The sequence below is a fragment of the Haliotis asinina genome, chromosome 3, assembly GCF_037392515.1.
Source record: "Haliotis asinina isolate JCU_RB_2024 chromosome 3, JCU_Hal_asi_v2, whole genome shotgun sequence".
NCBI classification, from domain to species: Eukaryota; Metazoa; Mollusca; class Gastropoda; order Lepetellida; family Haliotidae; genus Haliotis; species Haliotis asinina.
Genome location: NC_090282.1, coordinates 58,541,652 through 58,554,752, shown reverse-complemented (window position 1 = coordinate 58,554,752; position 13,101 = coordinate 58,541,652). Strand labels below are relative to the sequence as shown.

Here is a 13,101-nt window from a genome sequence, read left to right as displayed (position 1 = left end):
AGTGATCAACAGCATGGGCATCGATCTACGCAAGGGATACAAATACAAATGTCAACGAAGTCAGCGAACCTGACCACCCGACCCCGAACCTGGTAGTAGCCTCTTTCGACAAGAATAGGTTATTGAAGACCAAATCTTACCAGACCTTCAACAGTTGTGATACATGGCCAGCACATTCGGATTCGGAACAAACTCTGGCGCCTTCCATGAAGCAACAAGTCCCCTACAAAATATCCAAGCCACCTTTATATCGTGGACTAAACGAAGCAGTTGTCACATGCAAAGAAGAGACATTATACGTTGAATAAGACATCAGGGTGCATAAATCATTGTCAGTTGCAGTTATTGGTTTTGTCGCTTAACAGGATTTGTTTATTATCCAAATCTATATATGAAGTATTTGGCGGCGTGCATGTCGTCACGAGCAACATGGCAATGTGTAAACATCGGCTCCTGACACATCTTTTGTATCGACATGCACAAAGGAAGTGCAAAATTAAAATCAATCACACTCCCTGATGTGTAAATACATGTGTGTTGTCAGGATGTTTATCCCGTTGTCATGACAATATTACGATGCTGAAGTGTTGTTCCGTAACGTCATGACAAAGGTTGTTGGATAATATTCCCTGAACTGTGAAGGCCACATTCCAGCTTTCGTGTTTTGTCAGCGAGTACGAATAAGCACTGGGCATTAACAAGCTGAGAGACAACTGAATGTGAACACGGGAATGGTAATAAAAGCGTTTTCTAAAGCGTTGTGGCAATTTAGACTCGATATACCTCTGTTTTGACACTTAGTCTGCAAGGCTCAGCTGTACGTGACGCTCGAAGTGATGGAACAACATCGTTGTGACATCGGCACTGTGACATTGCAAAAACTTTCAACGCTGACAGAGACAGATTGTTGCTGTAAAGGTTTGTAGGACATCTATTGCGCAAACAGGAGAGGGAATGACAATAGTCTGTCAGTTATGTGACCGTGCATATCACTGTCGCATGTAGTGTTACAAAAACATCTGAAAACCGTTCTTGAAACACTCGTTTCTCAAAGATGGGCAAACCAAAAGTTTTCACAATAGCTTTAGACAACCACCAGGCTGTGTATTCTCCGGGACAATGTCTGCAGGGTCTCATTACACTGGAACTAGAAGAGGAAATGGAAATGAAGGGTAAGTGCTAAATGTCGAGAATTATATGAACTTTCAGAAAACTGACTATGTGTGTCCATGTTTACGTGATTTTGTAGTTCCACGATTCTATAAAAATATGTTCTTTTCAGCATCAGATTGGGTTAGACTTGAAGCATTATTTGCAATACTGTACCATAGTTCGATTTTAAATGTGACAAGCATTTTCCCCAAATGACAAACTTACTATGGAGACACTCTCACAAAGTGTATACATACTGTTACATTCAACAGTATTCCAGCAGACATGATCAGACAATCCAGTGATCAACATCAAAAGTGTCAAATGAAGCAAATGACACGACGACAACCAGATCAGCTAGTCTGATAACCCAGCCTAGTTTGTCTCCCCTTATGACAGGCATCGCTTGCTGAAGACCGGTTCTAGCCGAGACTGGTCGGGTCACTGCGACACCATACTGCACTCACGCTTGACCAGCACATTGGGATTCAGTAAACTCTAGGTCCTTCCATGAAGAACCGAATCCCTTAGAAAATATCCCAACCACCCCTACGGTAACTACAAATCACAGCTGAGCTGATAAATCGTCACTTTTCGATCCTTGGATTCGAACTCACGGCCATTGCACTTTCTGTGACACTGTTTCACCTGACCATAATACATGTACATCTGTTGTAGGCATACAGTTTTAGCTTTTAACAGATCGAAATACTTCCGTTGTGGGCATACAGCTTTGGCTGTTTCACCTGACCGTAATACATCTGTTGCAGGCATACAGCTTCAGCAGTTTCACCTGACCATAATACATCTGTTGCAGGCATACAGCTTCAGCTGTTTCACCTGACCGTAATACATATGTTGCAGGCATACTGTTTCAGTTGTTTCACCTGACCGTAATACATCTGTTGCAGGCATACAGCTTCAGCTGTTTCACCTGACCGTAATACATCTGTTGCAGGCATACAGCTTCAGCTGTTTCACCTGACCGTAATACATCTGTTGCAGGCATACTGTTTCAGTTGTTTCACCTGACCGTAATACATCTGTTGCAGGCATACAGCTTAAGCTGTTTCACCTGACCGTAATACATCTGTTGCAGGCATACAGCTTCAGCTGTTCGGCGGGGCCAGGGTGAAATGGTCGGAAAGCTGCTCTAAGGGAGTTGGGATGGCCAGGCGAACTGTCACCAAGCATTATATAGCGCACGATACCTACTTCAACGACGAATTGGTTCTGTTTGGGAAAGGTATTTATGGACCATTTAAGTTATTACAAGCAATCACATATTTCCTGCCGGCTCTAGTAAGTTGTGAAGGATGGTTCTATGTTAATGTATAATGTTAGATGATGACGGATCATCGAGTCAGTATACTTTATTCTGACATATAACACACATATTTACGCGTCTGGTGTCAAGCTCCGAATTGGTGGAATATCAATTGGTTTCTAAATCCAACAGCGGTGCACTTAAATCTTTGAAGGGCAGGATACTTATTGTCAAATTGAGGCAGAGGAAGTGCATATCCGCTGTTGACATATATCATGCGGGAAATACTATCAAAGTGAGATGTCACTGCAGGTTACTGCATTCATTTGGTATCCGTATGCACTGGCAACTTAACATGGACGTCTGACGATAGTCGGGAAGTGATTAATTGTTTAATGGAATGTGATACAGTTTGGGTTCTTTGGCATTTAATGATGTCAGATCTTGTGAAAATTTGCGAGGAGCTCTATGGTTGTTAACAAGATGCATGATATAGTTGACATTAACGTGACAAAGCTGGTACCGAATGTAATACAACGGTATGCATAGTATGCGGTGGGTGCTATCTAAGGACATCGAAAATTGCCGTATCTAAACGAACACAAACGTTTTTTATCTCAGTTCATGTTCCGAACAAACTACACACCAGAAGGTGACGATCGTTGTTTCGAATCTGTGTTCGCCTCCATTATGTTTTAAAATCTGTCTGTATCCCACATGCGCTGGTGGGTTTCTTAAAAGTATAGAAGGTCTGGGGTTTGCATTCCTTCCATATTAAGTTGACGCACTGTGATCTAACCGGACACTGTTAGAAGTAGCGATAAACGTGGGTACACAGTGGAATACGTCATGTGACTACTAAACTTCAGGTAGCTTCGTTCATGGTAATACTGTGATTTTCACTGTGGAAAATGGAAAAGGCGCATTACAAATGCACATCTATTATTACCGACATCCCTCACACCACCTCGCATGTACGTGGTGACTGGGTGACTTCACACATTGCATCCTTGTAGGGAATCTAGGACGGGCTCTTGACGTGACAAATGAATGCTTTCATCTCTAAGCTACCCCACTGCACCACATGTATTCGCACAAAATATATTTAGTCACCTTGCACCCGACAAGAAGTTACATGAATGTAATCTAGCAAATTCTAACGAATATTTCGCTCATACGACAACGTGTTTGCGTTTGTGTATGTGGCTGCTTGTTCTAGCCAAGAAAGGTTTTTAAGTGCTTACTTACTAAGATACCATGCTGCAATTGCACATTAAACGGAGTCCGAGCTGACCAGTCATTGTTGTACCCAATAATGTCGAGTGCAAGGCAGGGATCAACAAGAGCAGCCGGGTATCGAACCCGTGACTTTCCGCTCTCCGGGCGGACACTCTCACCACTACACCATGGAGGCGGTGAGGATGAACTTCATTCAACAAAAACAGTGTTGCTAGAGAAACACGTGTTTGTCCAGTCACCATTTGGAGTTTTTGGTGAGTTCATAATATCAGAGTAATTGGTCACACCGCCTCCGCTGCCTTCACTGTCGGGTATGAAAAACATAATAAGTGACAATGTTGTGTCGGTTTCCAAAATGAAACAATAAGCTAACCTACAAAGCCGTATGCCCAAGAATTAAAGGCAAATCAACAACATTTTACACAAGTCGTGATGTAATGTGTGATGAAAAAAAATTAAGTATCCTTATTAATATCTTCTAGAATATTCTTGAATATGCTGCGTTAGACTTCATAATAGTGCATTATGATAAAATGAATAAATTTATACTGTTCTAGAAGCTAAACTGTTTGAGAGGCATTCTAGAAGTTGCTGAGATAAAGATGACAAGAATTTATGGATGATCACTACCATACACCGGCAAAACATCACACCACATCAGTCGCCTACTCAAGCAACAAGCAGGCATTGACACCTACTTTACAACAGGAACACCCCTCAAAACAATCATTAAGGCCAACGGTAGGAAACACAGTACACAACAACAACACCCTAAAGGCGCCATCTACAACATCAGCTGCAGCTGCGGCAGCAACTACATTGGGGAAACATCCAGACCACTCAACATACGCATCAAAGAACACAAAACCTCCACAAACAAAGGTGACACAAAATCAGCCATTTCGGAACACATCACCAAATTTCCTGACCACAACATCAACTGGGACACTGTCACAACACTTGCTAGCAACAAACATGACTTCAAACAACGCAAACTTGCTGAAGCAGTACAAATCCGCAGACACAACCCAACAATCAACAGGGATCAAGGCGTCTTTGTCTCTCCGGCATTCAACTGCATCATTAACACTAATTAATCAACCCACTCTGGCCCCCAGTCTCAATTTATCCACTCAACTCACCCTGGCTTCCACCAATTAATCCACTCATCTCACTCTGGCTTCTGTCAACTCACCCGCTGGCTTCAGTCCTTAATCAGCTTACCTCAACACTTCTCTAATGTATTGTTACCTCAAATAGTTATTGTTAATCCTGTTATTGTTGTATTGTCATCACATGCTCATCTCTGCTGTATATATATTGTACTCCCCCTGCCATTCCCCACACGCTTGAAAACGGTATAAGAATCTATACCGAAACGTCGCTACCCTGCAATAAAGAAGTTGATCATCCATAAATTCTTGTCATCTTTGTTCTAGAAGCTTTCAGATTACATGTACACATGATCTGTTCAAATACACCTTTGCCCTTTACTGAATCTCAACAGACTAGTTTCAGAACTACATATATTTAATAATGAACGGGGTTCCCACATAACAATATAATATCATGAAACACTTCCTACACTTCGGCTTCTTTGAACATGCATGACATGACCTCCTCTTAACGACAACATTGTAATTTCAGCAGCGGGAGAAGCTGGGGACAACGTCACTCTATCCGCAGGGCGTTACGCATACTCCTTTCAGTACCAACTGCCACCCGACATACCCTCCTCATTTGAAGGCGCATTGGGCAGAGTACGCTATTGGTTGAGAGGAGTCATTACCAAGCCATGGACTTATGACGACACAACGAAAAAACTTTTTACAGTTGCTAACTTACTCGACCTCAACGCTGAACCGGAAGCCATGGTAGGTGGTGTTTTCTATAATACGTTTTGATGATCATTCAGCAACAAGAACAAGAGATGGCCTCTGCGCGCATCAAGGGTGGCGGGGTAGCCAAGTGGTTACAATGTTCACCCTGTTTCGATTCCCATAGGGAGCCTATGTATGAAGCCCATTTCGGGTATCCCCCGTCATGATATTCTAGACTCACTCACTTTTTCTAGGTTGGAGCTTTAAAAAGAATATGGTCCTGCTTTGGAAATATATGATGTCTGTTTCTGTCTAGAAGCTATAACCATGTGACTTCTTTGACAGACAGTTTTGTTATAAACACTGAAGATAGTTATGCAGACATACAATTTCTTGATGACAATTTATGTAGAATCCTATGTAGAATCACACATGAAGCATAAAAGTCACAAATTATCAAGGCTTATATATGTATATCGAGCCATATATTTGTTTGTTTAGACTTCAACTCTTAGTCGTCTTAAGAGAATACATGAGAATGTGCTACGAGGATCAGTTTTGCGCCTATCATTTCACAAATCTCCAGCAAAGTGTTAGCATCTGGACATTTCTAGTCCCAGTGCACACATTTTTCGTGTGCTTTTCTACTGAACTCCACACTATGCATGTTTGTGACAGGTGTTGCCGCTGCTAATGTATCATAAATATTCGATAATTGTTCACAAACTTATGCTATGAAAAAGTAGGAGTGGCACACTGAGATTTCTTTTGCCCATGAAAGTTATGAGTATAGAAATTCTATCCATCCATCTGTCGGTAAACGTCCCACGGAGAGCAAGGATGTAGAAGAAGAGTATGACAGTAAGGTCGTATGAGTCCAACATGGTGACATGGCATGGTGATAAAGCATGTCAATGACATTGATAAAGCATGTCATGATGAAGCAGAAATATACGTGCCGCCGGCACCGCGTAAATAAGTGCGAAATTGGGATCACTGGAATCACCCGTATACGCTCAAACATGAGCCGCAGCAGTCATTGAATGATAGCCGTTCTCCCTCATCCTTTCGAGTTAGCTCCACATTGACGTGTGTGGAGTGTTAGCTTTGCATGTTACTAAACTCTCTAAACTACTTACCCCCCCACCCCCCCCACCCCCACACACACACACACACACACAAACTCAGTAACCAACATTTGTTTCTACGACCCTTTTTTCAAAGGGTAAAAACATTCTAAAGGTTACCTTCCCTGATTTATAGTTTTGGAAAAAAATGCTTTCATAATTCCGCCTATTACGGATGCACCCGAGTACTAGAACTAGAAGCCAGTAGGAATTAGTTAAAACAGACTCCCTCAGTAATCTTCAACTAATCCACTGATCAATATAGACACTTCCTTATTAACGTCCTCTCCATCTCTAATTATTCTTAACTGTAAAATCTAATGGCAGTCACATCGGCTTGTTCATCGTAGCTATAAAAACAACTAATCAATTGCAGTCTTCAAAGGTACCACCGACAAAAGGTTACTATTTAGGATAAATAATATATCCTTTGATGTTAGCCGTTTTCTCTAGACACAGAGGCCGTTTTCTCGTGAACGGTGGCCGTTTTCTCGATTTTTCTGGGGGCCGTTTTTGCTGGGGTCCTTTTTCTCCGTATCCCACATCATCGGTGTACATAGCAGTGTACCTACACATGGCCTTGCTGAGATGTTGCTTGTTCTAACAACATAGACAAATATATGAAATGCGTTGAGCTGAAAAGGGATATCTCGATATTTGATAAAACTCGAAGGAAGCGTACATAAAATTCATGATAGCTGACCTCGTACCTTTCGGTCGATTTTCACGTATGCGTGTAGGTATTCCTGGAACAGTAATGCATAGTGATCCTACCGTCTTTTTCTGTTTCAGCCTAAATAATAATGATCTACCGATTTCCCGACCTTGGATTTGTGCATACAAGAAACGCATGGAGCATCCTTTTTTTAAGCATTTGTAGTTGAGATCGAAGGTTCAAAGATTGCCACCTTTGTTGTTTTTTAGATTATTTCAGTTTGATTGTGATTATGGGACGAAAGGCTTACTGGAAGTTAGGAAGTTGCTTTAATATTGGCTTACCATCACCTCAACACTCAGATCGCTTTGTGACGCAAGTACCTGAGTCTCGAGCCACAAATCGTTCGTAGCGCTACGACATTCGGAAGCCTATGATAAACGACATGTCATAACGTTACGAAAGCTTTGCGGATCGGGATACTGGACTGTTGTTATGGTTATGCATTATGCCCTGAACATACACAGATACGTCTGTGTAAGATTTACAGTGTATATTTCAAGGGATGCCCTACGTAAATATTTTTGCGTTGTGTTCCAACACCAGAAATGCTGCAGTCGTGCTATAATTTTTGGCTACTGGTGGAAGAGGGGTTAATGGTGTAATGATACTAGTAAGCAAACGCTGGGATAAGATGATCTTGGATTTGGCTCGTCTGGTTAGGGTGGAGACAACTGCACCTTTAATCTGGGGATAATGGTTGGAGAGGTAGTGGATAAACTGTCAGTGTGGGTGGGAATGTCATTTTGTTGGGGGAGTTCGTGCAATTTTCTATCATATTTTTGTTGTTGTTTTTGTTGTTGTTTTGTAGGTTGTTTTTGCGTGTATATAATTTAATTTAGATTTTCATATTGTTGTCCTTATTTTGCACTTTGGGAACATGTTTGTTTTGGTAGGCTTTGATTTTGTTTCTGATAATGGTACTTTTAAATTATTTGACTTCTTGGAGTTTGAGTGCCTCTGTTGGCTGGTTGGTCGCATGTTCAAAGCCGGAAACCCCACATGGGCAGAGATTCATGTAAACTGTGTACTGTTTAATATTTCGCATGTCAGTTTAGGTTGTACTTTTTTATGCTTTATTGGTTGTGGACCGCTGAGTGACTCCACTGCATGAAAGAAAACTGTATTGTGTTGTTTGACTGGCGGGTAGAGTTTCGTGGGTAGAATCTTTTCAGAGCTCAATGACGTCCAGTTTGGCACGAGGTAACCAAAGCAACAAACCCACCAAACGTCCAGTCTCCAACTGATAATATTTGAATGTCATGTTGGTATTTGTACATGGTTGTTAAATCGACTGATATGGTCTTTGTTTGCAGCAAGGTCTGAGAGGAGAAGACCAAGAAACACTCTGCTGTCTGTGCTGTACATCCGGTCCAATAAGTTGCAGGTTCCAAATTGACCGATGTGGCTTTGTTCCGGGGGAAGCTGTACCTATCAAAGCTGAGATTATCAACCACAGTAACAGAAAAATGAAGAGATCGTTTGCTGAGCTGTGTATGGTCTGTGAGAATTTACCTCGTTTCACATAAACCGTCAAAAAGCAACAATTCTTGTATTTATAGAATTCATCTTCAATAACCCAATTTAGTGCAATTTCTGTATATTATGCTACACTATGTGCAGACCACGTGCAAAAATGTTTACTATGATCATTAAATTGAGCACAGTCTCTTAATGTCTTTTTTAATGTTCTGCATAGGAGAGTTGAATATGTGATAAGGTGGAGCTAAAGATAAAAATCTGATGCTTCCCCATTTTTAGGTTGTGACATATCATACAACGAAAAGATCCCGTACCAACATCAAGAAAATTTGCGAAATATCCCACAGTGAAATCCCTCCTGGGGAATCGGATATCTGGACCGGGGATTTGCTAAAAATACCCCCAGCTCCACCTTCCCATTTAAACGGCTGCAGTATAATCGACATTGATTACTTTGTTAAGGTATGTATATATCTAAATATACCCGTGAAAAATCCATGTTAGGACCGATCTTCAGCAACCCGCAGTTGTCGCTGTAGGATTCTAACATGATCAGGTCATATGGAGGTTGCAAATATCGATGCTCATGATGTCAACCATCGGATTGACTAATATAAATTCAGTTTGTAACAAGGCCTGTTGCTGGAATATTGGGAGACCGTAAGAACTAACGAAAGACTGTTCAGTGGAACTTCATCTATTTCTGGATAAGGAAACTATCTTTATAGTATAGGCAGAATATCTCTTTGTAAAAGGTAATAAAACACTAATGCTTGATTTTCGTAACACACAAATCTGTTTCGGAACAACTTGTCTCTTAGTTCCATGTGAATTTGCAATTCTGTTCATTTTATTCGCAAAAAACATAATTTTCGTAAAAGATTTTAACCAATTTCAGTTTTGTGTGGAACCTGCTGGTCCCGCGTTGAAGTTAGAAATACCACTGAAAGTGTTCATTGGATCAATACCGCTGAGAGCTGCAGTGAAAGAGAACAGATCTACTTCGCCGTTCCAAGGTCCAAACCAGGATCAGCTTTCACGGGAAGGCGCACAGGTTGATGTACAACCTGCAGATTCACTGCGTGAGTTTCCCGTTATCGTTTAGCTTCCCGAAAAGTATTAACACCTCTGCCCACCCTCATTTCCTAACTGGCTGGACTTCTTCGCTAACATACACTCTGACCATTCTTCACCGCTCTGATCTGTCGCCCGTATGTGCGCCGTTCTTTATCACTCAACTTGTCCATTTCCTCTGCGCTCACTCTTCACGTCCCTTTTTCATTTCCGTCTCCCAACTCATCTCCATGCCTGTCGCTCTTCTCCCATCAGGTCCTCTTCCCCATGAAGGACGCGCTTCTCCCTTAAGGTTCTCTTCTCCATGATCGATGCCCTGCTCCCCCCACGTGCTCTTCTCGATGCCTGATGCGTTTCACTCCTCACTTTTCTTTCTCAATGTCTGACGTGCCTTTATCTTCAGGAGCTCCTCTCCATGATGCGTTTCAACCTTTACTTTCCTTTCTCAATGTCTAACGCGTTTCTTCTGTAGCTTTCCTCCTCCATCGATACCCGACGCGCTTACCCCCTCAAGTACTATTCTTAATGTTACTCGCGTTTCACCTTACCTCTCTCTCCTCCACGACTGACACGCTTACTCTTGAGCAAAGCCTAGCTGCTTCTCAACTGTCATGCTCTCACTTCGTTTTTCTCATTTCAATAACCACTTCTATATAAATAGAGTGTATTTCTCTTCTATATAACATATATTGCATAGTGATTCAAAACAGTTGTACCCCTTATCTGTGGTTTCAAAGTGTTGCGTGTGTTTGAACTTTCAGCTCCACCGTCGTATGCTGAATGTATGTTTGGCACTGTTACTATTCAAAATGACTGTGAAAACGATCATGCCCAGCGCGACCTCGACTTCACCCCCATGTACGCCTATTACAACTGGGGAGACACAACTCGACCGTCATCGCAACCACAGTAATATTCTCTGGCAACACTGGAAATATTCAATGAGCAGACCCCCTTAACCCGAAATGTTGTCCCGGTTTTCTTTACGTAATTTGCCCTGTTAATCTCTCTCGCACTTATCTCAACACAGTGTAATTTACAACTCCACTTGTGAAGGCATGATCGATGCTGGCAAGGAAAGTGCAATCTTAGATTATGAGTGTTATGAAATAATGTCTGGAATACCAAAACGTGACTGAGTGTCGTCTTAACTGCTTCATTTAAACCATGCAACCTTTACGGTGTTTGTGGCAAATTTACATTGGCGCCATATACATGTCGAACTAGTCATGATATGTGTATGTGAACACACAACCCTGAATGATTTAATGTTGTTATGTGCCTCTCCTGACTGAACAAGGCTACCATACGCTAACCACGACGAAACAACCCACGCTTGAAAATTTATCTATAAGGAATATAGCTTCCCGAAAGTTTTTTGAAAATATCATTACACTTCAAAGAGTACATTAGATGTTAGTTATTATATAATCTCGTATTGACAGCGAAGAAATTTCCATATATTTTTCATATTTATTGAAACTGATTTGTACATTAATACGATTATGTTTACAAGATGTAATTTGAGCAATACCACATTGATTTTTGAGTGTCTGTCATTTAGAAATGAATCAGATTCTCTGTATCTTTGATGTTTGTGGCAAACATGTGTATTGTGCATGTGTATTTCCAGTTATTAAGTATTATATAGATGATTATGTATTTTTAGGGCTATCACTACTGCAGTTCCCCTCATTTCACAACTATTATTCACATAATCCTAATTAAGGACCAGATATGTTTATCAGCGATAATTGTGTGTACAGTTACAGGTTAGGTTGTCTAAACGAAGAATAAAAGCCTTTTCCATTTTCACAAGAGTGTCGTTGTAATGTTTCCAGCAGCCAAGTATATTCGAACACACTGGTGAAAAGCAGTTTAATTCATATCATGAAACATTATGTTTTATCTGGGATTACCCTTTATTATTTTCTTTCTTACACTATTTCTTTTCGCATTTCACATATGTACCCTATATGTGTACATGTATAATATACAGGTGGGTGAGCTGGGTGCTCTTTCAACAACATTCCAACAATATTACGTCAGTATCACCAGGAATGGTGCCTACAGATTGTATCCATACCAGTGTTACGAACGAGGACAAGTGTATTATCAGTATTACATTTCTGTTTTCAGTAAGTACCATCTTGTAATACAAACGAAAAATAATGATTTGAAACTAGGATCGTTTGTTAAACAACCTACATTTAATGTTCTGAGACTTATATATTCAGTTTTCAAGTCAAATTATGAGAATTCCCACTTTTGATTTCTCTTTATTTGGTTTACCTTTTGTTTCAAGTGAAATTCATGGGTACGTTTTCACTGCAAACAGACTATAGTGGAAGTTGTCTAAACCGGTACTCATCGGGACTGAGGAAATAATCCGGTTTAGACAACATGCCGGATCATAGAGCTGATGATAAATTTACATGCCACGGACGGGACTGAGATTTTATGCTGTTGACCACTAGCCGGATTGGTCAGATGCCGGTTTTGACAGCTTCCACTGTATAAAGTTGCGTCATCGCAAACTTCACCGTCAGGCTCAATGTACGAGATGACGTGTGCGAGATGACGCAGCGGTGTTTTCCCAGGAAGACGGCCTTTGTGAATTCAGTAAAATTTTCTTTGAAGTGCACCGTCTGTTGTAATAAGGAAACGCGCTTGTGGTTAGGTTAAAAAGTCAAACTCGCATGCTGAAAGAATTCAAAAGTAAGAAAAAATGATAGTATCGCTATTACTCTATTGACAGGCGCGTAGCCAGGAAAATACACAGTGTAAGCACACATTGATGAAACATTTTAAAACAGGGAAATTATAGTATATTTAAAAGTAAAACATTCTTCTGAACACGCGACAAAGTTAAGACAAACATAAACAACAGAACACAAACAACAAACTACACCAGGTCAGCACGCCCTGTCCTAGAAGATATTGTTGATACAGCTACTGTAAATGACCCAGTATCAAAACCCGCGGAACCAGTTTTAATATTTGTCAGTTCAGCAGAGACTGTACATGTAGATGGTTTCTGATGAGGAATCAATATATGACTCACATAAAGCCATTTTATTCAACTAACAATCAGCTGTAGGTGAACGTTATGCAGATTTCTGGCTCGTTTGTACATATAACAAAAGATACCATACTTAAGGAGTAAAACAATTTCAAAATGAATAGATCATCGATTTTGGACTGAAGTGTCAGCCTGTTTCAGAC

At 40.9% G+C, this 13,101-nt stretch overlaps 1 protein-coding gene across 1 annotated transcript; it reads left to right on the top strand.

The window, feature by feature from the left end:
• The first annotated feature begins 922 nt into the window (after positions 1 to 922).
• On the top strand, positions 923 to 11,691 carry LOC137278240 (arrestin domain-containing protein 3-like). The gene is made up of 7 exons (XM_067810458.1): positions 923 to 1,172; positions 2,252 to 2,398; positions 5,306 to 5,532; positions 8,637 to 8,819; positions 9,082 to 9,264; positions 9,701 to 9,884; positions 10,638 to 11,691. Exons 1-7 carry the CDS (start codon positions 1,055 to 1,057, stop codon positions 10,787 to 10,789), a joined length of 1,194 nt encoding a protein of 397 aa, XP_067666559.1. The 5' UTR covers positions 923 to 1,054; the 3' UTR covers positions 10,790 to 11,691.
• Positions 11,692 to 13,101: the final 1,410 nt, after the last annotated feature.